Source organism: Macrobrachium nipponense, chromosome 20 (genome assembly GCF_015104395.2).
Source record: "Macrobrachium nipponense isolate FS-2020 chromosome 20, ASM1510439v2, whole genome shotgun sequence".
Classification (NCBI taxonomy): domain Eukaryota; kingdom Metazoa; phylum Arthropoda; class Malacostraca; order Decapoda; family Palaemonidae; genus Macrobrachium; species Macrobrachium nipponense.
Window position 1 is genome coordinate 44,777,289 of NC_061089.1, and position 27,935 is coordinate 44,805,223.

General features: G+C 45.8%; 1 protein-coding gene across 1 annotated transcript in view; it reads left to right on the top strand.

The window, feature by feature from the left end:
* Positions 1 to 27,935, top strand: part of LOC135225345 (CBP80/20-dependent translation initiation factor-like) — a 152,091-nt gene that overhangs the window by 45,619 nt on the left and 78,537 nt on the right. Inside the window, exon 2 of the mRNA XM_064264682.1 lies at positions 5,298 to 5,388. Within this exon, the coding sequence (XP_064120752.1) occupies positions 5,322 to 5,388 (67 nt within the window). The 5' untranslated portion in view covers positions 5,298 to 5,321. The remainder of the gene's footprint in view (positions 1 to 5,297; positions 5,389 to 27,935) is intronic.

Here is a 27,935-nt window from a genome sequence, read left to right on the forward strand (position 1 = left end):
AGTTCTCGATGGAAACAACATCCTCTGTCCTTTTGGCGCTTCGTCCAGGGGACTGGATGGTGTCCCTGGACCTTCAAGATGCCTATTTCCACGTACCAATTCATCCTTCGTCCAGGAAGTACCTCAGATTCATGGTACAAGGGAAAGTGTTCCAGTTTCGGGCTTTCAACGGCCCCTCAAGTGTTCACAGGCCTAATGAAAAATGTAGCGCATTGGCTACATTTGGAGGGAGTAAGGATCTCCTTGTATCTGGACGACTGGTTGATTCGTGCCCAGTCAAAAGATTGCTGTCTGGAGGACTTGTCACTGACTTTGGAATTGACCCAGTCCTTAGGACTGTTAGTAAACCTCGAGAAGTCCCAGATGATTCCCCTGCAAAGCATTGTCTATCTGGGGATTCTGATGGATTCTCGGGGTTTTCAAGCTTTTCCTTCCCAGGAAAGAAGAGATCGCTGCTTACAGAAAGTGACAGCCTTCCTAGAGAAAGAACAATGTTCCGCAAGGGAGTGGATGAGTCTTCTGGGGACCCTTTCCTCGATGGAACAGTTCATTTCTTTAGGAAGGCTGCACCTAAGACCCCTTCAGTTTTACTCGAGGGAAAAATGGGATCAGAAGTCCCAAGACCTGTTGGACTCCTTCCATCTCACAGAGAGGATAAAGGAGGATCTCCGTTGGTGGTTGGACCCACACAGACTCAACCAAGGCTTGTCTCTTCGTGTACCGAGCCCTCACCTAGTGTTATTTTCAGACGCCTCGGGCTGGGGAGCAACTCTAGGCGCGAGAGAAGTGTCAGGCACCTGGAGAGGAGAACAGGTGTCCTGGCACATCAACAAAAAGGAGTTGGCAGCGGTTCATCTGGCCCTCCTTCACTTCGAGTCTCAGGTCACAGGATCGGTGTTGCAAGTGAACGCCGACACCACCACAGCCCTAGCTTACATCAGGAAGCAGGGAGGAACACATTCCTTTTCCCTTTACGAGAAAGCAAGGGAGTTGCTTCTATGGACCAAGGAAAGGAACATTACTCTCCTCACCAGGTTCATCCAAGGAGAAAGGAATGTGAGGGCGATCTTCTCAGCAGAAGAGACCAAGTCCTTCCCATGGAATGGACTCTCCATCCAGAAGTGTGCAACAGACTGTGGAACCTCTGGGGATGACCAAACCTAGACCTGTTTGCAACCCATTGGAATGCAAAACTGGAGAACTACTGCTCACTGATTTCAGACCCAAAGGCAGTAGCAGTAGATGGTCTTCTTCTGGACTGGTCGAGAATCGACGGGTACGTTTTTCCCCCTTTCAAGATCTTAGGAAAAGTAGTGAGGAAGTTTGCCTCAGCGGAAGGAGCAAAACTAACTCTGATCGCCCCTTTCTGGCCAGCTCAAGATTGGTGCACAGAGGTACTGGAATGGATGGTGGATTTTCCGAGGTCGCTTCCACTCAGGAGCGATCTTCTCAAACAGCCCCACTTCGACAGGTTTCACAAAAACCTCCCCGCTCTCAGTCTGACTGCCTTCAGACTGTCGAAGGACTCGTTAGAGCGAGGGTTTTTTCACGCGAAGCTGCAAAGGCTATTGCAAGAGCCAGGAGACCCTTTACCTTACGCGTCTACCAGTCGAAGTGGGAGGTGTTTCAAAGAAGGAGCAGAGCTCAGAAGGTATCCTCTTCCAGTACCTCTATAACAGACATAGCCGACTTCCTCCTTTACTTGAGGGAGAAGTGCAAGCTTGCTGTCTCCACGATTAAAGGACATAGAAGTATGCTATCCTCTATCTTCAGGCATAGAGGCCTGAATATTTCAGAAGACAGAGACCTCCATGATCTGATTAGGTCTTTTGAGACTTCTAAGACCAGGACTGCTAGACCACCCAGTTGGAACCTGGATGTGGTTCTAAGATTTTTAATGTCAAGCAAGTTCGAGCCTCCGCATACAGCCTCCTTTAGAGACTTAACAAGGAAGTCTTTGTTTCTCTTTGCTCTAGCTTCAGCGAAAAGGATTAGCGAACTACAAGCTTTAGAAGGCAAAGTTGGGTTCAAGAAGGACTCGGCAATTTGTTCCTTCAAACCCCTTTTCCTGGCAAAGAATGAGAACCCTTCTAAACCATGGCCAAGAACTTTCGAAGTTAAGGGACTGTCTTCGATTGCAGGAAGAGAACTAGAGAGGACTTTGTGTCCAGTCAGAAGCCTCAATTCTACCTTGAGAGGAAGAGGCAACTAGGAGGTAATACAGAGAGTCTCTGGTGCTCGGTTAGAGATCCGAAGAGAGCCATTTCTAAGAATGCCCAAGCTTTCTTCATCAAGGACGTAATTAAGGAAGCTCATTTTTCCTGTGATGACGAGCACCTCAAGCTCCTAAGAGTGAAAGCTCATGAGGTGAGAGCCATAGCTACCTCTTTGGCATTTCACAAAAACTTGTCTCTCCAGACTCTTGTCGAGTCTACCTACTGGAGGTGTAATTCAGTTTTTGGATCTCATTATTTGAGAGACGTACGAGTGACATACGAGAAGTGCTTTTCACTTGGAGCTTACGTATCTGCGGATTCATTGCTGGGAGAGGGAGCTGAAGCTAATCCTATTTAGTTTAGTTTATGTTAGGCATTTTTTAACGGTTTGTGATGTGTTTTTAAGGTTGTTTGGAAGAGGGTATTGAAAGAGTACCCCTTTCAAATCTTAGCTCTAACAGTGTTAGTTGGGTCAGGTGGTCGGGATTGGCTGTTGTGCTCCTTGTTGTATATTGGTACCTAAAGCTCTGTCATGTAAGAGGGCTAGTCCCCATTGATATGATACAGATTAAGGCTCTGCCATGTAAGTGGGTCAGCCCCCATTGGCACGATCCACTAGAAGGCTCTGTCAAATAAGTGGGCCAGCCCCCATTGACTAGATACAGAAGGGTATTTCGGTCACAGGTCTCATCCTCGCCGAAGCTCTTGAGGCAAGCAGACTCATAGACAGTATCCATGAAGTCTTCTGCCCATTCAGGTAGGAACCAAGGTTTTTCTTTAAACCTACAACATATGTTGTTTGCCTGTTTTTTATTATATATAGTATTTAGCTGTCTCTTACCCTCCACCAAGGGTGCCAATCAGCTAAGTATATATCTGCCGGGGAAGTTGCATGTACAAAAATGATATTGTTATGATACAATAAAGTTTTGTACATACTTACCCGGCAGATATATAAGATTAATGGCCCGCCCAGCCTCCCCTCAGGAGACAGGTGGAAGAGAAAATCTGATTAGAAAACGGGAATGGTTCCTAGTCCCGCCACCCAGCGGCGGGAGAGGGCTGATCACCTGACCTACCTGTAGCGTGTGCCGCGAGTTTTGAATTCTGTCGGGACGTCGGAGACTATAGCTAAGTATATATCTGCCGGGTAAGTATGTACAAAACTTTATTGTATCATAACAATATCATTTTTCTCCACTTGCGACCTCTATTCAGCGAATAGTAGACTTTCTAACCTTCCTCAGAGACGAGAAAAGTTTGTCCCTTTCTGCTATTAGAGGCTACAGGGTGGCACTGAGTTTGGTGTTACGCATTAAGGGTATCGACATCTCCTCTTCCTGGGAACTTTCCCTGCTAGTTAAGGGGTTTGAGCAGTCGAGTTCTCCTAGAGAGCTCAAGCCTCCAACGTGGGATGTCTCCTTGGTTCTTAAGAGCCTCACTAAGAGTCCATATGAGCCCTTGCGTCGCTCATCTAACAGGAACCTGATGCTCAAGACAGTTTTCTTTCTGTCTTTAGCATCTTCCAAGAGGGTAGGAGAGCTCCATGGTCTGAGCTATGAGGTGAAACACACCAGGGGTTGGGGGTCGATGTCCTTCAAATTTGTCCCGGAATTCATGGCCAAGACCCAAAATCCTTCAGGGCATGATGACAGATTCACTTCGTTTTCCATTCCATCACTGACTGACTTTGTGGGTGGTGATGCTCAAGAGCTTTTGTTGTGCCCTGTCCGTGCCCTGCGTTGCTATCTTAAAAGGACTTGGCACCTTAGACCAGGCTGCCACAGACTTTTTGTTAGCACAGGCCGTACAAAGAAAGAGGTGTCTAAGAATACTATCTCTTTTTGGATACGGGAAGCCATCAGACAGGCATACTTGACTCTTGATGATTCCACCACCAGGCTAGAGCACATGACGTTAAAGGTATTGGTCCCTCTCTGGCTTTCAAAAAGACCTTGGCTGTACATAGAGTGCTGAGCGCTGGTACTTGGTTACGCCAGTCCACATTCACCTCCTATCTTAAGGATGTTGCCCACAGATCTACGGACACATTTTCCCTGGGTTCTGTGGTGGCTGCCCAACAGGTTTTGTAACTCATGGTTGCCCTTAACAGGGCACCTTTGTATCTTACCTAAGATGATTGTGTGGATGAGAGAATGAGTGAGTTGGCTGGTCTCCTTCTTTCTCTTGTACCTTTCCTTTCTTCCTTTGGGTGGTTTAAGGAATAGACACATCATTCGCTGGACCGGTCTGATACAGGTGAGTAAGGTAGTCATACTGATAGTGTGGTCGTGCAAAATACAAATATCTTATCCGCTATTTGGTAGCATATGCTCCACTCCTAGGCAAGGAGGGGTTGGGAGTAATACAAACCCTGGTGTCTTGGTTTGTTATTGGACAGTCTATCCTATTATTAAGACCGAAGATGTGTTCGCGTATGAACGAATGACAAATTTTCTAAGACAATTTGTATTTTTCATAGCTACAAACCTGAGGTCTTAACATTACGTATACTGCCCACCTCTAGCCGCCCCCTGTGTGTTAAGACATCCTGAGTTGGGAAAGACTTTATGCATGATCATAGGTGAATGGTCTTCGACCATCCTTCACCCGATCTACGCAGTTGCCAGATATCACAAGATTCCTTGCTTTCATCTGTTTTTTTAACCGGATCCAGCTAGGCGCTAGGAATTATCATATTGTTAAGACCTCGGGTTTGTAGCTATGAAAAATACAAATTGTCTTGAAAATTTGTCATTTCAATTTGTTCAATAGTAGATCTCCTGATTGTAATGAAATTGGTTAAGAAAGATTTACATATATGTATTTTCACGGTCCACATTCCTCTTAACTAAGGAGGTACCACTGTATAAGATCTGGTTTTTATGATTAAAAAAAAAGCAATAACACCAATTTCAGTGGCTAAATACTCTTGGAATAGAGAAGCAATGAGAGGAATATTTTCTTTGTAACATCTTTGGGTAAAAATTCAATAACCCAGATATATAAATAACAATAAGGTTTCTTAAGAGTCTCAAAACTGAATAATATAGAAGTTTATAATCTTTGCAATATTTACAGGAGGTGATAATCTCAAAACGCGCAATGCCAGCTAGAGGGCGGGGTTGTCCCATCTCTCAGGGAGAGGCACTACGAAGGCCAGGCCAGATAAGTAAGTGTAATTGATGTGCATTTTGTTCACGAAACTTACCTGTCCGATATATATATAGCTGTATTTCCCAAAGTCCGACAGAAATAAAAAAACTTACGACACACGTAGTGGGAGTCAGGTGGTTAGTACCCATTCCCGCCGCTGGGAGGCGGGTATCAGGAACCATTCCCATTTTCTATTCATAATTTTTCTGTCGCCGGTGTTGTAAACAACAGTTTTATACATTCAACTTCCCTGCCAGATATATACTTAGCTATAGACTCCGTCGTCTCCGACAGAATATCAAATTTCGCGGCACACGCTACCGGTAGGTCAGGTGATCTACCGCCCTGCCCTGGGTGGCAGGACTAGGAACCATTCCCGTTTTCTAATCAGAATTCTTCTGTCGCCCGGACCATCAACATTGTTGTTGGTTCCTCTCGATTGGTTTTTCTTTTTTCACCGGCAATTGATCTTCTTGACCGACTTTTGGTGACGTATCTGGATTGTTGGATTGGCATACGCTTTTGTGGACTGTTTTGTGGACTTGATTTTGGAATTTTCTTTAATAATGTCTGACTCTGGAATGGTTGTGAGACGTTGTGTGAATGTAGGCTGTAAGGTGAGGTTGCCGAAAGCTTCGGTAGACCCTCACACGGTATGCAAGGGTTGCAGGGAGTATGAATGTTCTTTTACTAATACTTGTAAGGAATGTGAGAACTTGAGTGAGAACGAATGGAAGAATCTAACTAATTATTTAAAAAGTTAGAGAGAGAAAGAGTGAGGAAGGCTTCTTATAGAAGTTTAAGTAGTTCTAGATCTGAACTAATTCCTAGCTTGGGATCTTCCCCAAGGGTAAGTATTGCTAACTTGCTCCTTCCATTGCAGCCCCTTCTCCTATTGCAGAACCTGTAGATCCAGCAAAAGAACTTGCGGATCTAAAAGCAGCCTTCAAGTTGATGGAAAACAAAATGGCTGCCATACAAGGTAAGGCTAGTGATTATTCAGTGGACAGTGATATGAGTGTCCCCAGTGTAGTGGGGGGGGGCATCTGGTCGGCTCAGCAACGCTCCTAGGTCTAGACCTCTTCCAAGCTCACATGCCCAGAGGAGAAGGAATGTCGAAAACCGAAAGGAGGTTGTGGAGAATCCCCACCGATCAGGTGTCCCTTCGGCGGTTTCTGTGACACCCAGACTGCCAAGGATCGCTATTGTTAAAAGCGTCCTGCGTGAGTGTTTTTCGTCGTCGGGATCTTCATCTCCGAGACGTGATTGGAGAGATTCAGATCGATCTCGGCCTCTCAAGAGGAGTTGGAAGGCTCCGACTATTGATTCGAGCCCAGAAAACTTCCCTGAGGAGTCTCCCTCGGGAGTGAAGAAGGCAAGAAGAGCCATTCTTTCAACCAGAGTGAGAAGGAGGCAGGAGGTGGAGGCTATGGATCTCCTCCCCTCCTCCTTCCCCTCCTCCCGAAGAGGATAAAGAGGAGGCTACGAAGAGATTCATGATGGCGATGCAAGAGCAGATTTTCGTCTTTTGTAGGAGTTCTGTCAAAGGGAGCCCCTCCTAGAAGGAAAGACTCTTCCCTTCCGATCAAAAGATCCTCCAGACGTATAGGAGGTATCTGCCGCCAGGATCGATACTCCTACTCGAGGTGAGGTTTCCTGTACGAACCTGGATGAACCGATCAGACGTCTGGCACCGGCCAGGAGTGAGGAGTCACCCAGGAGGCAGGAGCCAAGAGCCAGGAGTGAGGAGTCAACCAGGAGGCAGGAGCCCAGAGCCAGGAGCCAAGAGCCAGGAGTGAGGAGTCAACCAGGAGGCAGGAGCCCAGAGCCAGGAGTGTAGAGGCATCCAGGCAGGCAGGAGCCAGGAGGCAGAGCCAGGAGCAGAGGCAGGAGGCAGGAGGCAGGAGTCAAGAGGCAGGAGCCAGGAGCCAGGAGGCCAAGGAGGCTAGGAGGCGGAGGAGGCCAGGAGTCCGGAGCCAGGAGTCCGGAGTCCGGAGGCAGGAGCCAGGAGTCGGAGGCAGGAGTCAGGAGCCAGGAGGCAGGAGTCAGGAGGCAAGAGTCAAGAGCCAGGAGGCAGGAGTCGGGGACTCGTCCTGGAGGTTATGACTCTCTCCAAATAGGAGCTCCTCTCACCTTCAGAGCATAGGAGGTCTTGGAAGGACTCTCCCTCCAAATGTGAACTTTCTCCTTCGTCTGATCGAGGGTTAGACGAGTTGTCTGATGACGAACCTCCTGCTAATGAGGGACTATCTAGTTATAAAGTCTTAGCCTCATTATTACTTCAAGAATTTGGAGATTCTCTTAGTCCGGCGGCTCCTCCTTCTCCTCGTTCTCTCTTTTCGAGCTCGGCTACGGCAAAATCTTCGGGCCTTTTTGAAAATGAAGCCTGCGATATCGATGAAGAAGGCACTCCATTCTTTAGATTCTTGGATGGACAAGAAGAAGGAGTTAGGAAAGACGGTATTCTGCATGCCTCCTTCCAAACTACATGGAAAGAGAGGTATTTGGTATGGGACAGGAGAGACTATGGTCTTTCTCTACCTGCCTCTGCAGATGCCGACTTTTCCAATTTAGTGGAGGCCTCTAGAACCGTCACTCCTTAGGATCGGTCAGAGCGACGTGGAGCACTTCAGAGTTGAACCACTTTCTAAAGGGACTTATTGTCACTTTAGAGGTGTTCAACTTTCTGGATTGGTCCCTCGGAGTTCTGGCCAACAAATCTAAGGATCCGGAGTTTCTTAAAAACCCAGAGATTCTCCATAGCGTCCTGTCCTGCATGGACAAGGCAGTACAGGACGGTTCGGGTGAAGTGGCTTCCCTTTTTGGTGCTGGTCTCCTGAAAAAGAGATCAGTATATGGATCCCTATTATCAAAAGGGGTTTCTCCGAGCCAGAGGACTGCTTTATTGTTCGCGCCCTCTATCGGATCATCTGTTTCCTTCTCAGTTGGTGAAGGATATATCTCGCTCGCTAACTGAGAAGGCGACACAAGACCTACTAACACAAACGTCCAAGAAAGGACGCCCTGTAGTGTCGGCGATTAAGAAGGACTCTCGTCCTCCTCAGCAGCCCTTTTCGTGGAGGTACAGCGGCTCGTCCCCTGCCAGAAAGAAGAGCTCTGATAAGAGAGGAAGGTCTTCATTTAGGCCCTTCAAGAAATCCAAGTGACTTGTTGCTCCTTCAAGCACCAGTGGGCGCCAGACTCCTGAACTTTGCAGGAGTATGGGCAAAAAGGGGAGCCGACCCTTGGTCAGTGTCGGTCCTAAAGAAGGGATATGTAATCCCCTTCGACAACAGCCCTCCCCTAACATCTACGGCTCGGGAACTGTCAGCGAGGTACAGAGACCCGGTAATGAGAAAGACTCTCCTTCAAATGGTGGAACAAATGTGGGAAAAAAGAGGCCATCGAACTTGTGCAGGATCCACACTCCCTGGGATTTTACAATCGCCTTTTTCTAGTACCAAAGGCATCGGGGGGGTGGAGACCAGTTCTGGACGTAAGCGCTCTGAATCGCTTTGTTCAGAAAAAGAAGTTTCGCATGGAAACGTCCGCCTCAGTAATGTCGGCTCTTCGTCCAGGAGATTGGATGGTCTCTCTGGACTTGCAAGACGCATATTTCCACGTTCCCATTCACCATTTGTCAAAGAAATATCTTCGTTTTGTAATAGGAGACAAGATCTTTCAGTTCAGGGCTCTGTGCTTCGGTCTGTCTACAGCTCCGCAAGTATTCACCAACCTGATGGCGAATGTGGCAAGATGGCTTCACCTAGAAGGGAATAAACATCTCCCTCTACTTGGACGACTGGCTGATCAGGGCCAAGTCGGAGATTCAGTGCTTGGAGGACTTATCAGTAACAAGGAACATGATAGATTCGCTAGGATTGCTCGTCAACCTCGAGAAGTCACAGCTGATCCCCAGCCAGAACTTGGTCTATCTGGGGATTCAGATGGATTCTCGGGGTTTTCGAGTATATCCTTCGCGAGAAAGAATCACTCGAGGTTTGTCGAGAATCTCGAGCTTCTTAGAGAGAAAGAACAGCTCAGCGAGGGATTACCTGAGCCTTTTAGGGACCCTGTCCTCACTAGAAAAGTTCTTCTCTCTGGGGAGACTTCACCTTCGCCCTCTTCAGTTTTTCCTCAAAGAGGTGTGGAGTTGGAAGACGGGACAACTCTCGGACATCTTCCAACTTCCACAAGAGGTAAAAGATCATTTTGAAGTGGTGGATCCCTCCTCTTCAAAAGAACGAAGGCGTATCGCTTGCCCTGCAGAACCCAGACCAAGTGTTATTTACCGACGCTTCGGAGTCGGGATGGGGAGCGACGCTAGGAGCAAGGGAGGTGTCAGGCACCTGGACAAAGGAACAGGTGTCCTGGCACATCAATTGCAAGGAACTAGTGGCCATACACCTAGCCTTAAAGTTCTTCGAAGAGATAGTCAGAGACGGGGTGATACAGATAAACTCGGACAACACCACGGCTCTGGCTTACATACGCAAGTAAGGAGGCACGCACTCTTTCTCCCTCTATCAGTTAACCTGGACGGAAGAAAGAAGCATAACTCTCCTCACAAGGTTTGTTCAAGGGATCAAGAATGTGAGAGCGGACAGACTGAGCAGGAGGAATCAGGTCCTTCCCACAGAATGGACTCTACACGAAGAAGTGTGTCGAAGTCTTTGGTCCCTGTGGGGGAGACCTCACATAGACCTGTTTGCGACGTTCCTCTCCAAAAGAATAGAGATATTTTGCTCGCTAGTGGAAGATCCGAGAGCCTTCGCAATAGACGCGTTTCTCCTGGATTGGTCGGGTGTGGACGCATACGCCTTTCCCCCGTTCAAGATCCTGGGGGAAGTGCTCAGGAAGTTCGTAGCTTCGAAGAGCACGAAGTTGACGCTAATAGCCCATTTTGGCCAGCCCAGGAATGGTTCACGGAGGTACTGGAGTGGATAGTGGACTTCCCCAGATCGCTTCCAAACAGACCAGATCTACTCAGACAACCCCACTTCGAGAGGTTTCATCACAACCTCCCAGGTCTCGCTCTGACTGCCTTTCGACTATCGAAAGACTTGTCAGAGCGAGGGGCTTTTCTCCGCAAGGCTGCGGGCTCTATCGCTAGAGCCCGCAGAGCTTCGACGAGAAGAGTATACCAATCAAAGTGGGAAGTCTTTAGGAGGTGGTGTAAGGGTCAGAAGCTGTCCTCCTCCAGTACCTCTATAGTGAATATTGCCGATTTCCTCCTCTTTCTGAGAGAGGAATCACACCTATCTGTCTCAACAATAAAGGGATACAGAAGCATGCTGTCTTCAGTATTTAGGAATCGAGGCCTAGACATTGCAAGCAACAAAGATCTACACGATCTAATTAGATCTTTTGAGACTTCAAAGGCAGCTACTCCTAGAACACCTAGTTGGAATCTAGACGTGGTCCTGAAATTCCTTTCATCGGATAAATTCGAGCCTTTACATCTGGCTTCCTTCCGCGACGTCACTAGGAAATGCTTGTTCCTGGTGGCTCTCGCTACAGCCAAGAGGACGAGCGAATTGCACGCTCTGGATTCCACGGTGGGGTTCAAAGGAGATGCTGCCATCTGTTCTTTCCAGACAATGTTTCTGGCAAAGAACGAAAACCCGTCAAAACCGTGGCCCAGAAGTTTTGAGGTAAAAGGCCTATCTAACCTTGTAGGCAGAGAGATAGAGAGGTCTCTCTGTCCAGTGAGAGCTCTTAAATATTATTTAGAGAGGAAGAGACAGATGGGAGCTTGTCAACAAGGTCTTTGGTGTGCGGTGAAGAACCCCAAAAGACTCATGTCCAAGAACGCCTTGGCTTTCTTTGTGAGAAGCGTTATTACGGACGCTCACAAGAACTGCTCGGAGGAATCCTTCGGTCTTCTAAAGGTCAAGACACATGAAGTGAGGGCAGTAGCAACGTCTTTGGCGTTCCAAAAGAATATGTCTCTAAAGAATATCATTGAGACTACATATTGGAGGTGCAATTCAGTGTTTGCATCTCATTATCTGAAGGATGTGAGAGTGACCTATGAGAAGTGCTTCTCGCTAGGTCCTTTTGTATCAGCAGATACAGTACTGGGTCTTGGAGCAAAGACTGATCCTTAATTTTGTGTTTTTATTGTACATAAACCCTCTTGTCAGATATGTGCTTGGTTTTCTATTAGCAAGCTCACTAATGTCGCACGGGAGCATAGTGTCATTGCTGGTAGGGGATCAAGGGTATGTATGGCTAGTAGGGGAGTACAAAATTTTTTTTTTTGTATATTTTGTAATGAAAGTGTATTTATGTTTCGAGTTTTTGGTTGTTTGTAAGGAGTTCGGGGATAACTCCTTACAATCTTAGAACTAACATGGATGTTAGGATCAGGTGATCGGGATCGGTTTTGTGCTCCTTGAACAAGGTGTATTGTCATGTTAGTGGAATAGCACCCAATGACAAAGGCCTTTAGGCTCTGCCGAGTAAGTGGATAAGACCCCATTGGCAGACCCACAAGAACTCTTAGCCATAGATCAATATCTCGCTGAGGCTCTTGAGGCTAAGCAGACTCCAAGGCAGTAGCCACGAAGTCTTCAGCCTAATAAGGTAGGAACCAAGGTTTATTAATACCTACAACATATGTTGTTTACCTGTCTATTTCAGTAGTTAGCTGTCTCTTACCCACCACCAATGGGTGCTAATCAGCTAAGTATATATCTGGCAGGGAAGTTGAATGTATAAAAATGATATTGTCATGTTACAATAAAGTTTTATACATACTTACCTGACAGATATATACGATTAATGGCCCACCCAGCCTCCCCGCAGGAGACAGGTGGAAGAGAAGAATTCTGATTAGAAAACGGGAATGGTTCCTAGTCCTGCCACCCAGGGCAGGGCGGTGGATCACCTGACCTACCGGTAGCGTGTGCCGCGAAATTTGAAATTCTGTCGGAGACGACGGAGTCTATAGCTAAGTATATATCTGTCAGGTAAGTATGTATAAAACTTTATTGTAACCTCCGTCTTGAATTTAGGAAACTTGGCTACTATAAGTACCCCTTTTTGATTTTTTGGTATCTTGACTTTTGGATCGGTGGCTAGGCACACGTTAATTGTGGATTTGATTGATTTTGGCTTGATTTCTCTTTAAATAAGATGTCTGGTTCTAGTTCGGCTAGCGCCAGGTTTTGTACCAAGAGTGAATGTCGAGGTAGGCTACTGAAAGCATCAGTAGACCCTCATACTTTGTGTAAGAGTTGCAGGGAGCATGATTGTATGTATGAAAGTCGCTGCAAGGAATGTGAGTGTCTTTCAGATTCTGGATGGAGAGCGTATGAGTCCTATCTTCGTAAGCTTGAACGGGATAGGTTAAGGAGGTCTTCCTCCAGGAGCGTTTCAGGTAAACGTCAGGAAGTTCATGTTTCTCCTACTAACCCTCCTTTAATCACTACTCCTAACCCTGTAGTGTTGCCTTCGGGCCCTGAAACAGTGTCTGTGGAGGGTAATACCCTTACGCTAATCTTAGAGTCGATTCGTAATTTAGAATCTAAAGTGCTCGCCTTAGAAGGCAAAAGTGAAGGTGCAAAGTGCAGTGACAGTGCTCCTTCGTTTGTGGAGGGTGCGTCAGATCGGCCCCATTTCGCCTCTAGGCCTAGACCGCTGCTGGACTCCCAGGTTTCAGGGAGAGGGCATGTCGAAAGCTGCAGGAGGGTTACGGGGAACGGGAACGACCGATCTGACGTGCCTTCGGCAGTATCTGTTGACGCTACCCAGACTGCCAAGGAGCGTGCGCGTGCACGTCTCCTCAAAGAGTGTTTCTCTTCTTCAGAGGCTTCCTCCCCGCACAAGGGGTGGAGCTCTCAGTCAGTTTCACGCCCGCTGAAAAGGAGCGTTGGTGATCGTGACGCTTCACGTCCAGTTTTTGCTCTCGAGCGGCGATCTTCGCCTGAGAGTGTTCGCAGCCTTCCCGCCACAGAAGAAACGTAAAGAGTCATCGGATGATGACTTTTTTGAGCGCCCCAGTCGCTCCCGAGCGCGTTCTGCGGCAGTTCCTGGGAGAAGGAAGAAGGCGTTCCCTCGCCCCTCACCTTCTCACAGGATCAGCCCATCACCTGACAGGGAATCTTCTCCTACTGAGAAGATCCTGCGCTCGTTGCAGCAACAACTTGCTGATGCTCTTTCTAAGAGAGGGACGCAACCACGTCCTCAGAGAAAGGATGACAGTCTACCAGTGAAGAGATCTAGAAGGTCTCCCTCTCCTTCTCCTCGCTCGTCTCTCTCTCCACTTTCGTCTCCTGCTAGAGTTCGTGCGGCTCCCCAGCAGCTCTCTAGAGGACGCGAAGAGGAAGTTACACGCTCTTCACATGAAGCGGTATTACCCGCTCGTAAGCTTGCTGTGCGAGATCTCGATATTTGCGTGGACGCTTCGGTGCAAGTTCAGGATCTTGACGCTCGGTCGGACGCCAAGCGAGCGCCAATGACAACTAAGAGTGCACCAGCGGAAGCGGAGCGCGTGCGAGATGTTAAGCGCGCTTTAGTGAACGTCATACGCACGCCAGTGGACGCCAAGCGTGCGCCAGCGGACGCCAGCAGCGCGCGAGTGGACGCCAATCCCGCGCCAGTAGCAGCCAGGCGCGCGCCAGTGGACGCCAGGTGTGCGCCAGCGGACGCTCGGGTGGACGCGGATGTGGAATTTCGTTGTCACCCACCTGTTTTTGAGGATCCTTTGCAAGTTACTTCGGGACTTAGAGAGGCAACCGGAGTTTCTATTAAGGAGTCAGCTTTGCCTTCCACTTCACAGCAACGCTCCTCTTGGAAACTTAGACCGGATAGTCTTGGTTCAGCCTTACTTCCTCCGACTTCACCTGTGTTGGAAGCAGAGGTTAGTGACGCTTCGGTTGAAGATGATGAGAAACCGTTGGCTGCGGTCTCTTCTGACTACCAGGTATTGACCCGCCTTCTTCAATCGGAGTTTGGAGATACTTTTCATCCTGAAGCTCCTCGCTCTCCTCCCTCTCAACTTTCTTCTTCTAAGATCAATAAAGTCTCGGCATTTGTCAGAATGAAGAAGTCTCTTTCGACAAAGAGGGCTCTTCGTAAAGTCCATGACTGGATGGAGAAAAGGAAGTCTCAGGGAAAGACCTCATTTGCTCTTCCACCTTCAAGACTTAGTGGGAAAGCAGGCATATGGTATGAGACGGGAGAAGACGTAGGTATTAGACTTCCCTCGTCAGCCCAAGGAAACTTCGCAAGCATTGTGGATGCCTCGAGGAGGTCTCACCTGTCCTCTTCGAAAGTTTCCTGGTCTACTACGGAAATGGACCACCACCTTAAAGGCCTCTTTCAAACGTTAGAGGTCTTTAACTTTCTAGATTGGTGTCTGGGAGTTCTGGATGCCAAGTCTAGGAGTTCCGACTCGATTAGTCTGGGGGAGCTGTCCAGTGTAATGTCGTGTATGGACAAGGCCGTCAGAGATGGTTCGGAGGAGCTAACAGCTCACTTTTGCACAGGGCTCTTGAAGAAGAGATCCCTGTTTTGCAATTTCACAGCTAAATCCGTCTCTCCGTCACAAAAGGCAGATTTGCTCTTTGCTCCTTTTTCGGATCATCTCTTCCCCCAGGCTATGGTTAAAGACATTGCTACCAGTCTACAGGAGAAGGCCACGCAAGAGCTCCTCGCACAATCTTCAAGGAGACCTGCGGTACCTTCGTCGTCGGGAGTTTCGATTCTCAAGAAATCGAAGCCCTTTCGAGGCAGTTCTTCCTCGAGACCAGCCCCTCGAGGAAGAGGCACTTCCAGAGGCAGAGCCACTGCGCTTGCCAAGAACAAGAAGTGAGACAGAAGTCCTTCAGTCACCGGTTGGAGCCAGGCTTCAGCGGTTTGCGCAAGCCTGGGAAGAGAGAGGTGCGGACAAATGGTCCTTAGACATCATAAAGAAGGGTTACCGGATCCCGTTCCTGAAACCACCCCCGCTGTCTACGACACCCAGGGATATGTCACCTTCTTATCGGGGAGAAAAGCAACAAGTGCTATACGATCTGCTAGATCAGATGATCATGAAACATGCCGTAGAACAGGTCTCCGACCTGAACTCCCCCGGATTTTACAACCGACTGTTCCTGGTGCCAAAGCAGTCGGGGGAATGGCGACCGGTACTCGATGTCAGCAGCCTGAACCTCTTTGTCATCAAGCAGAGGAGATGCCTCAGTCAGTGATGGGAGCCTTAAGACCGGGGGATTGGATGGCTTCACTAGATCTCCAGGACGCGTATTTTCACGTCCCCATCCACCCCCAGTCGAGGAAATACCTGCGGTTTGTCCTGAAAGGAAAAGTGTTTCAATTCAGGGCTCTCTGCTTCGGACTCGGCACTGCTCCGATGGTATTCACCCTACTGATGAAGAACATTGCGAGGTGGCTTCATCTTTCCAAAGTCAGGATCTCTCTCTACCTGGACGACTGGCTCATACGAGCCTCCTCGAAAGACAGGTGTCTGGAGGACCTTCACACGACCTTGTCTATATTGAAGTCCCTGGGGCTTCTTGTAAACCTCGAAAAGTCACTTCTGACCCCTTCTCAGTCCTTAGTCTATCTGGGGATTCAGATGGACTCAGTGGCTTTTCGGGCTTTTCCGTCCCAGGGGCGACAACTAGATTGCCTAAGCAAAGTGTCAGCCTTTCTGGGGAAAGAATCATGCTCAGTGAGGGAATGGATGAGTCTGCTGGGGACCATTTCCTCACTGGAGAAGTTTGTTTCCCTAGGGAGATTGCACCTCAGACCTCTTCAATTCTTCCTGGCGAACAATTGGAAGCACCAAAACGATTTGGAATCAATTCTGGTGTTATCGGAAGAGGTGAAGGAACACCTAAGATGGTGGACCGACCCTTTGAAGCTCGCAGAGGGTCTTTCCCTCAAGCTTCAGAGCCCCGACCTAGTGTTGTTCTTCGACGCGTCTTCCGCGGGGTGGGGAGCAACACTGGGGGAGGAGGAAGTGTCAGGCACCTGGAGAGGGGAACAGGTGTCTGGCACATAAACCTCAAGGAGCTGGCAGCAGTTCATCTGGCGCTCCAGTTCTTTCAGGACGAAGTCTCCGGCAATGTGGTGCAGATCAACTCGGACAACACCACAGCCCTGGCATACCTCAAGAAACAGGGAGGAACCCACTCTCGATCCCTGTTCTTCCTTGCAAAAGAAATCCTGTTATGGGCGAAGGCACACGACGCAACTTCCAGGACAACGAGACTTCCGCTGTACTGCTCACCAGTTCTAGACCCAGGAGCAGTAGCAGTAGACGCTCTTCTTTGGGACTGGACGGGACTAGACGTATACACCTTTCCCCCGTTCAAGATCCTAGGGGAGGTAATAAGGAAATTCGCGGCATCAGAGGGAGCGAGGATGACTCTCATCGCCCCCTTCTGGCCAGCGACCGACTGGTTCACAGAGGTCATGTCTTTCCTAGTAGACTTTCCGAGGACTCTGCCTCCAAGGATAGATCTACTCAAACAGCCCCACTTCGAGAAGTATCACAAAACCTCCCCGCTCTGAGTCTGACTGCGTCCAGACTATCCAGAAGTTGGCCAGAGCGAGGGGTTTTTCAAGACCTGTGGCTAAAGCAATCGCAACGGCAAGGAGACCTTCCTCTATTGCCGTATACCAATCCAAGTGGGCTGTTTTTCGGAGCTGGTGCAGGAAGAAAGGCATTTCCTCCACCTCTACCTCTGTGAGCCAGATCGCAGACTTCCTTCTCTACTTGAGGAATGAAGTTCGCTTAGCGGTGCCTATGATAAAAGGCTACAGAAGTGTGCTTTCTGTAGTCTTTAGGCATAGAGGGCTGGACTTAGCCAATAACAGAGACCTTCATGATCTCCTGAAATCTTTCGAGACTTCGAAGGTATCTCAACCGAGAGTTCCTTCTTGGAACTTAGACATTGTTCTTAAGTTTTGATGTCCAGCAAATTTGAACCGCTCAACTTAGCTTTGCTTAGAAACCTTACAAGGAAGACACTTTTTCTAACTGCTCTGGCGACGGCAAAGAGAGTTAGTGAGATCCAGGCATGTTGGGTTTAAGAACTCCGATGCAGTTTGTTCTTTAAGCCCTATGTTCTTAGCAAAGAACGAAAATCCTTCCAACCCTTGGCCCAAGACATTTGAAATCAAGGGTTTGACAGATATCGTGGGTAGTGAGCCAGAGAGAGTCCTGTGCCCTGTCAGGGCTCTCAAATTCTATTTAGACAAAACGAAGGACTGTAGAGGACCTTCGGGCAACTTGTGGTGCTCTGTCAAGAAGCCTGATCTTCCCATGTCGAAGAACGCGCTTTCTTTCTTCTTGAGAGACCCCATTAACCCTTAAACGCCGACTGGACGTATTTTACGTCAACATACAAAAGTATTTTTAAAAATTCGCGGAAAAATACTTCTAGGCCTACCAGCCGAAAACTCTTGAATCACGCACCTTGGGGGATGCTGGGAGTTCACGGATCAAGGTGTTGTTTTGTTTACAATCGTTACGCAGGCGCGCAAGCGCGAATTTCTTTCTTGCCGCACTAAAAAGTATCTGTGACACATCTCGGAAATTATTTCGTCACGTTGACATAATTTTTGTACCATTGTAAATTAGCTGTTACATGAAGTATTATATATGAAAATGTGCACATTTTTATGTAGAATACAATAATAAAATACTCATGATTGTAGCTTTTATCAGTTTTGAGATATTTTCATATAAATAACGATAAGTGCCAAAATTTCAACCTTCGGTCAACTTTGACTCTACCGAAATGGTCGAAAAACGCAATTGTAAGCTAAAACTCTTACAGTGTAGTAATATTCAGCCATTTATCTTCATCTTGAAACAAATTCGAAGTCTCTAGCACAATATTTAGATTTATGGTGAATTTAAAAAAAAAAACTTTCCTTCCCTCCGCGAACGGATTCTCCGCCACAAATCTCCGAAATCCGTACGTCCCATTCTCGGAATATTTGCTCCGTTTCATATTAGGCATTTCATAGAGTTTTATATATGAAAATGTGCGCAATTTTATTTAAAGTAAAACAAAAAATATTTGAAGGTTGTAGCTTTTCTTATTTCCGAAATAATTGCATATAAAAAATATATATATAAAAAAATTCGACGTTTGGTCAACTTCAACTCATCAGATATGGTCAAAAACTGCATTTGTAGCTAATATTCTTATAGTATAGTAATATTCAATCATTTGTCTTCATTTTGAAAGAAATTGGAAGTCTCTAGGACAATATTTAGATTTATGGTGAATTTTTGAAAAAAATATTTGTTTACGTACGCACGTTACGAATTCATGCATTATTTTGTGATAATATTTTCTCTGTGTTGCTTTTATCGTTTTACAATGTGTTACAGTGGTCCCCCCGTATTCGCGGGGGATGCGTACCAGACCCCCCAGCGAATAGTTAGAATCCGCGAATGTTTGGAACCCCTATAAAAACGCTAAAAACAGCCTATTTTGTTAGTTAAAACTTAAGAAAAACCACTAAAAATTTTCATACTTGGTTTTTTAATAGTATTATCACAAAAAGTACATTTTATGATGAAATTGATAACAAAAACCAGGAATTTGTGGATATTTCTCATAGAAAAATACCGCGAATGCGTGAATTTTCCGCGAATAATGCAGGGAAACGTTTCCGAGAGAAATCCGCGAATGTGTGAGTCCGCGAATCCGGAGAACGCGAATACGGGGGGTCCACTGTATATACCAAAATGATTGCAATTTAGTGTAAATTACAACGAAAACAAAAGTAACTTGTTACCTTTAACCGTTTCGCGCACAGCGCGATTTCAATACAATTATATATGAAATTTCGTTTTTGCGCTATCATACATCGCATTATTTATATAAGATAATGATTATTTTTTTCATTTCTGATGGTTGCATACTAAACTTCAGGCAATGACAAAAAAAGGAGCCAAAAATGAACTCTTAATCTTGAAAACTAAGCGCGCTGTGATTTTTTGAAAAAAATATTTTTTCCGCTTCCGCGCTCACTCTGAAACACCTCCGGCACACGGGACACTTTTTTTTTTTTTTTTTACCGCTTCGGCGTTTAAGGGTTAAGGAAGCTCATTCCACATGCTGTGATAGTGACATGAAGCTTTTAAAAGTGAATGCCCACAAGGTGAGGGCTATTTTGACCTCGATAGCCTTTCACAGAAATATGGCACTCAGTGACATTTTGAGTACCACATATTGGCGGAGCAACTCGGTGTTCGCTTCACACTACCTGCGGGAGGTGAAAGCGACATACGAACATTGCTCGTCGCTTGGACCATACGTTGCTGCAGACACTGTTTTGGGGGCAGGAGGTAGCACTCATCCTTTCCTTTAGTGGTTAGGTGAGCTTTTAATTGTGTGTGTTTTTTGGTTGTGGGATTTACCGCCTTAGGCGGATCTCCCTTCTTTAGTCTAGTTTAGTGGGATACCTTTGGTAGACTAGGCCAGGTGGTTTTTTACTTCGTTGCCCTCATTGTATGGTCAATGGTCTAGTCACATCGTGGTCACGCCCCCGTTGACAGATCATCTTGAGTGCACCAGCTTATAGGTCTCTACCTCGCTGGCAACTCTAGTAGCACAAGCAAGACTTACGTGGCAGTAACCACGAAGCCAGCTATGCTAACAGGTAAGGAACCAAGATATCAATTATCTGCATGTATATGTTTCCTAAAATTCTATTCTGTCTCTTCCCACCACCAAAGGTGGGATTCAGCTATATATATATCTGACAGGTAAGTTTTGTGAACAAAATGATATTGTAATGATACAATAAAGTTTGTTCATACTTACCTGGCAGATATATATAATTAAGTACCCACCCACCTCCCCTCAGGAGACAGTGGAAATAAAAATTATGAATAGAAAATGGGAATGGTTCCTGATACCCGCCTCTCAGCGGCGGGAATGGGTACTAACCACCTGACTCCCACTACGTGTGTCGTAAGTTTTTTAATTTCTGTCGGACTTCGGGAAATACAGCTATATATATATCTGCCAGGTAAGTATGAACAAACTTTATTGTATCATTACAATATCATTTTTTCATGGTTTTTGTATGGAGGATAGGTGATCCTAAGCTGATATTTTCCACCAAATGGTTACTTCAACTTAGCAGCAGATCTATGATGTACAGCAAACAACTGTTTGTTCCTACACCATATACAAACCCTTTGCCCTTTTCATTAGGAATTACTTTCAGCATAGGCTGGAATCATCATCATCTTTCCCACTGTTATCCCTGTATTAAGGGGTCGGTTGCCTGATGCACCTTCTCCACTGCCTTCTATCAAAGGCATCATCCTCCACCAAACCTCTTCTCTCCATATCTTCCTTCACTTTATCTCGCCATTTAATTCTCTGCCTCCCTCTTGATCTTCTTCCTCGAACAGATTCCTCCCAAGCCCTCTTCACTCCATCCTCATCATCCATCCTCAACACATGCCCATACCATCTCAAACGTGACTTTCTTATCACCTTTGTAATCTTTACTAAGGCTGCCATTCTTCTTCTTTCATTATTTTCCAGTCTCAAGCAGCGATATTCCCATAATCAATCTCGGCATTCTCATTTCTGTTCTCTCAAGCTTTACTTCCTCTTTTCTTCTTAGAGCCCATGTATCTACTCCATACATTAACACTAGTCTTACACTGTGTTATAGAGCTTGACTTTTAGCTTGATTGGCGTTTTCGTATCACATACCACTCCAGCTACCTCTCCACTTCCCCTATGCAGCTTTTATCCTACTGTCAACTTCAGCCTCACATCCTCCCACATAACTTAAGTAGATCATAAGTATTTAAACTTTTCTTCCTTTTTTTTTATAATCGAGCCTCTTCTTTCTTGTATTAGTATTCTGTCTCTTATCTTCCCCTACAGCTTAGCTAAACCTCTATTTTATTTAAATTCACCTCTAAGCCACCCCCCTCTAAAGATTCCTGCCACTCTCCAACCCTTCTCTGTAGGTCCTCCTCATTTTCAGCATTAATCACCAGATCCTCGGCATACAACAGTTCCCACAGCTCTTCATTTCTGATCGCTTCACTCAACACATCCATGACCAGCTCAAGCAAAAATGGGCTTTACCCTTTTGGTACCGCATAACATATAATCAACAAGATGCTGTATCCCGCATTTTCATACATTCAACTTCCCTGTCAGATATATACTTAGCTATAGACCCCGTCGTCCCCAACAGAAATTCGAATTTTGTGGCACACGCTACAGGTAGGTCAGGTGATCTACCGCCCTGCCGCTGGGTGGCAGGAATAGGAACCATTCCCGTTCTCTAACCAGATTTTCTCTGTCGCCGGTTCTAGTAACAATCGTTGCTAGTTCCTCCTGACTTTGACTTTCATTTTTTCATCGCCGTTGATCTTCTGGACTGATTATTTGGTGACGTATTGGATCTCTGGCTTGGCATACGCTTTTGTGGACTGTTATTTGGATTTTGGTTTGGAATTTTCTTGAAATGTCTGACTCTAGTGTGTGGGTTTGAATTGACAGGGTTTAGTGAAATTTCACCAGGAAGGGAATCAGGTAGTAAGGATGTAGTTGGCAGTATGAATGAGTCTCTTCGGGAGTTTGGCAGGAGTGTAAATGAGGTAAGTGATTTGGTGGCAGAGTTACGAGAGATGTTCGGACAAGAGTTAGAAGGGGTAGATGAGATAGTGAATGGGATTTGGGGGGATGGTAGTGAGGGAGATAGTAATGGTAGTCTGACTGGAAGTGATCTGGGAGAAGTTGATGGCGGTGTAACTGAGAGTGTGTATGAGGGCCCTCAAACAAGATCCAGGGGACCTGCATATGAGCATCCGTGGGTGTTGCGGAAGGCTATTTAGTGTGGGTGTTGTGAGTGAAAGGAGATGCTGTCAAATGTAACAGGGGAGGAAATATGGAGGAGTTATGAAGTTTCATTTTACGTCTGTGAGAGAGGGAGAGAGAGAGAGAGTATGAGAGATAGAGAGAGAAGAGGGAGAGAGAGAGAGAGAAGAGAGAGAGAGAGGAGAGAGAGAGAGAGAGAGAGAGAGAGAGAGAGAGAGAGAGAGAGTGTAATTGCTGTATGGATGGTTAATGGCTGAATTGGTTGTTGGTAGGTTCTGGGCTGTCTGCTGGTCCTGTTGATTGTTAGAGTTCTGTGTTTTGAGTGTTTTTGAGTCAGTCTTAAGCAAGTCTTTGGTGAGAACTGGTGATGTTAGTAGTGTCGGACAGTTATTTGAAGGATTGGAAATTAACTGTTTTTGTGTGTTGTTTTGTTGTTGTTAAGTTAGTGTTTTTTTTTTTGCTTAGAGTTGTTGTGCCTGTGCTGTTGTGTTGTTTGTGCAGTGGTCTTTTGTTGTGTTGTGTTTTGTTGTTATATGTGATTTTTTGTGTTGTTGTTGGTATTTCTGTGACCTCAACCAGTGGGACAGCACAGGATAGCCCGGAGTATCTGGAGTGTTGGTAAGTACGTGTGTTTTGTGTTGTTTTTGTTTTGTTTTTGTATAGGTGTAGGTCAATTGTCCTGCGTGTATTTGTTGTGTAAAGAAGAAAGTGTGACTGAGGGTGGATTTTGGCAGGTGGATCGTTTAGGTTAATGTGGGGGGGGATTTTGCACTTGTTTTTTTCTAGCTTGTGATCCCGCCACACTTCCTGAGTCTGGAAGGGGTAAAAGGAGATGAGTTGGTGGTTTTCCCCACTCAGAATGAACAAGGGCTTGTCTCTTTTAAAAGCCGGAACCTCACCTAGTGTCGTTCTCAGAAGCCTCAGAGTCGGGATGGGGAGCAACACTAGGGGCGAAAGAAGTGTCAGGCACCTGGAAGGGGGACCAGGTGAACTGGCACATCAACAAGGAGTTGAATACAGTCTTCCTGGCCCTGAGGAGTTTCGAACCAGAAGTCAGAGGCTCGGTGGTCCAGGTCAACTCGGACAACACCACGGCTCTGGCATATATAAGGAAAAAGGGAGGGACTCATTACGTCTCCCTGTACAAAACAGCAAGAGAGCGGTTGCTGTGGGCAGAGGAGAGAGAAATTACACTTCTCACCAAATTTGTTCAGGGAGAGAAGAACGTAAGGGCGGACCTGCTGAGCAGGAGAGATCAAGTCCTCCCCACAGAATGGACTCTCCATCAAGACGTTTGCCAGATGTTGTGGAGCCTTTGGGGGCAGACCACACACAGACCTTTTTCTGCCACGAATTAGAACAAGAGACTGGACAACTTTTGCTCCTCCATTTCGGATCCAAGAGCAATAACGGTACATAGACGCACTCCTTCTAGACTGGACAGGGATAGAACGCGTTTCCTCCATTTAAGATTTTGGGGGAAGTATTGTGAAAGTTCGTCCCCTCAACAGGAACGAAACTAACTCTGGTTGCTCCCTTTTGGCCCGCTCAGGAATGGTTCACAGAGGTACTGGTATGGACGGTGAACTTCCCCAGATCTCTTCCACTCAGGAGAGATCTGCTCAGACAACCCCACTGTGACAGGTTTCACTAAAACCTCCCCGCTCTCTGCCTGACTACCTTCAGACTATCGGGAGATTTGTCAGAGCAAGAGGCTTTTCGAGCAAGGCTGCTAGCGCGATCGCCAGAGCCCGCAGGCCATCAACCTTGCGAGTCTACCAGTCGAAGTGGGAAGTGTTTCGGAGATGGAGCAGGACAAAGAAACTGTCCTCTTCCAATACTTCTGTGACCATAATTGCTGACTTCCTTCTCTTTTTAAGAGAAGAATGCAGCTTAGCTGTCACTACGATTAAAGGTTATTGTAGCATGCTATCTGCGGTGTTCAGGAACAGGGACCTGAATATCGCGGAGGATAAGATCTGCATAATCTTATCAGATCTTTTGAGATGACTAAGAAGTAGTACTCTAGACCGCCTAGTTGGAACTTAGATGTGGTTCTCAAGTTCCTAGTATCGGACAAGTTCGAACCCCCTCAACAGGCGTCCTTCAGGGACCTGACTAGAAAGTCTGTTTCTTTTAGCGCTGGCTACTGCTAGAAGAGTTAGCAAGCTTCAGGCTCTGGATGCTAGAGTAGGGTTTAAAGGAGATTCGCCAATCTGCTCTTTTAAAACTTTTGTTCTTAGCGAAGAACGAGAATCCCTCTAAACCCTGGCCTTGAAGTTTTGTGGTCAAAGGGCTCTCACCCTTAGTGGGAAGAGAGATAGAGAGATCTCTGTGCCCTGTCAGGACCCTTAAAATTCTACCTGGAAAGAAGAAAAAGAAGATTAAGGGCAACCTAAAGAGTCTCTGGTGTTCTGTCAGAGATCCCAGAAACCCATTTCTAAGAACGCTCTGGTGTTCTTTATGAGGAACGTCATAACAGGCGCATGCGACGTGCGATGATGAACAGTTTAAACTCCTTAGAGTTAAAGCACATGAAGTAAGGGCCATTGCGACACCTCTGGCGTTTCAGAAGAATATGTTGCTGAACAATATAGTAGCCTCTATATCCTGGAGATGCAACTCAGTGTTTGCTTCTCTCTACTTGAGAGACGTGAGAGTGACTTACGATAAGTGCTTCTCGTTGGGGCCCTACATATCTACAGTTTCAGTGCTGGGGCAGGGAGCTGAGACTAATCCTTGTTAGTTTAGTTTAATGGTGTTATGTTTTTATATTTGTTTGAAAAAGGGTTAAGCGGTAACCCTTTCAATTGTTAGCTCTAACACGGGTTAGAGTTGGTCAGGTGGTCGGGATTGGTTTTGTGCTCCTTGTTGTATATTGATACCTAAAGCTCTGTCATGTAAGAGGGCGAGTCCCCATTGATATGATACAGGTTAAGGCTCTGTCATGTAAGTGGGTCAGCCCCCATTGACACGATCCAATAGAAGGCTCTGTCAAGTAAGTGGGCCAGCCCCCATTGACACGATCCAGAAGGGCTATCGGTCACAGGTCTCATCCTCGCTGAAGCTCTTGAGGCAAGCAGACTCATAGACAGTATCCATGAAGTCTTCTGCCCATTCAGGTAGGAACCAAGGTTTTTCTTTATAACTTACAACATATGTTGTTTTCCTGTTTTGTTATATATAGTAATTAGCTGTCTCTTACCCTCCACCAAGGGTGCCAATCAGCTAAGTATATATCTGCCGGGCAAGTTGCATGTACAAAAATGATATTGTTATGATACAATAAAGTTTTGTACAGGCGGCCCGCGGTTAACGGCGCAATCGCTCAACGGCGAATCGATTTTACGTCGGTCATCAAAAATATTCATTAGAATAAATAAGGCATTTTCAAGGTATCTTTACGGCACAATTTTCAGTTAACAGCGCCGCTAACGCCGTTGTCTAACGAGTTCATACATTTGTAGACATGCCGTTCAGACCATAAAGAATATGCAAATTATATTAACAAACTTTATGGAGAGTTAATACGTAGGTGTTAGGGTAAAATATATGCCTCTGACGCTGTTCTATGCTGAAAATATCGAGTTACATAGGTGCAAATTTAGCTATGGGTGTGTCGATTTATAAATGTTCATGCTTTTGTTTAAAATGTGTATGAAAATGTATTACGTGTAAGGTATTTTCATTTCTGCACAGAAATATGATACAAAGGCAGCTTTTGAAACTGCCTCTCACGTTATCAAATACGATGTATTTTCATGGTCTTTCTTGTGAGCCGCCGCCTGCCGCTCTTCCGAAAATATCGATTTAAAAAAAGTGCAAATTAGCGATCGATGTGTCGATTTTATAAATGTTTATGCTTTTATGTTTAAAATGTGTATGAAAATGTATTACGAATAAGGTATTTTTATTTCTGTGCAGATATATGATAAAAAGGGAGCTTTTGAAACTGCCCTTCAAGTTATCGACTACGATGTTTTTTCAAGTTCGTTCTTGTATGCCACCGTCTGCCGATCTTCCGAAAATATCGAGTTAAAAAGTGCAAATTTAGCGATCGATGAGTCGATTTTTTAAATGTTTATGCTTTTATGTTTAAAATGTGTATGAAAATATATTACGTAAAGGTATTTTCTGAAATTTTTGTACAGAAATAAGATACAAATTAAGGCAGCCTTTGTAACTACATTCTACGTTGTCAGGGGAACTACATTCTACGTTGTCAGGGGATGTTTTTTCATGTTCGTTCTTGTCCGCCAGTTCCGAAAAATGCATTGTGTTATTTTATTAATTATGCATCTTTTCCATAAATCCTTCAAAAAGTTATACACATACATTATTTCACTGTATCCAAGAATATTGTATGCATTCTCAGATTATTGTATTTTAAAATACTACGGCAAATTTAAGCCAGTATTCCACGGAGCGGCCAATGTTGTGGTTTGAAATAGGCTGATGAATACGAGTTAGTTTCACCATAACGCAATTCTGAGCGAATGCTCTTGCTTCTAGTTATAGCATATTCTTGGATGAGCAGTATGCTTAAGAGATGTTTGTCGGGCGGCCGCTGATTGGCTGGTACCACGAGGTAGGCAGCTCCTAGCCAATCAGCGCCCGCCAAGCAAATGTCTCGTAGGCATAGGGCTCACTCAAGAATCTGCCTTAAGTGAACGAGCTATAGTTCAAGCCGAACTGTTGTTCCCAAAACAGTAGCACTGGAGAGGCATTCAAACTCGGTGCTATCCATCCTGAACCAATTGAATTATGTTCAGTAAGATCCTAAGATTGAACCAAAATCAGTCTCTCAGATTCAAACTCTGGGAAGTAGCTTCATACAGTTCCACTTATTCCTTGTTCATCCCAGTGTAACCCCGGAAGTAGAGGGAAAAAAAAGAGAGAGGAGGATTTACTGTTCTTGCACGCTCTTCTCTAAACTTGCGGTGTTGCTTAATCCGTCAAACGTGGCATTTATTTCCTACAACTGTTTAGTTCGAGCGAACTTAAGTGAAAGTTGAGTGGATTTAAATGCAGTAAAAGCTGGCAAGAGCTTGCATGTCTTGCTTACGCATCTATCTTCTATGTGATCGATCCTCCAAAGAGGACTACACAAAAAACCTCCTCCTATTATGGAGGAGCTGTGGGAGTTCTGTTTGACAATGTCCTTGAGAGAGAGAGAGAGAGAGAGTTTTGTGGTTTGTATTGCTGTTGAGATCGTGTAGTATGTATTTGTGTTTTGGTTTTCTGTAGGAGAGAGAGAGAGAGAGAGAGAGAGAGAGAGAGAGAGAGAGAGAGCGTAATTGGTGGATGGATGGTCAGCAGTGGTCTGTGAAGAGTATTGAAGGCATTGGTGGTCAGTTAAATTGTGTGTTATTGATTTAAACTCTGGGAGAGAGAGAGAGAGAGAGAGAGAGAGAGAGAGAGAGAGAGAGAGAGAGAGAGAGAGAGAGAGAGAGAGAGAGAGGAAAAAATAGGTTTTTGAGCTTTGCGTTAGTGATACTGTAAACCAGTTTTCTTCCTATTCCTACTTATAGTGAACTCTCCCAGTGGCCACAGCTCCCTAGACCGGTTTTTTTACTATTGGTTGAACTATTAAAATAGTCTGCTGTATTGCAGATACGGCAGCAGTGAGTCTTCCCCTCTGACTCGCATGCAGGCATCCCCAATTATCAGGGAGGTTTCTGTTCCAATGGCTTGATGATAAGTGAAATTGCTGATAACCGAAAGTCTGTGA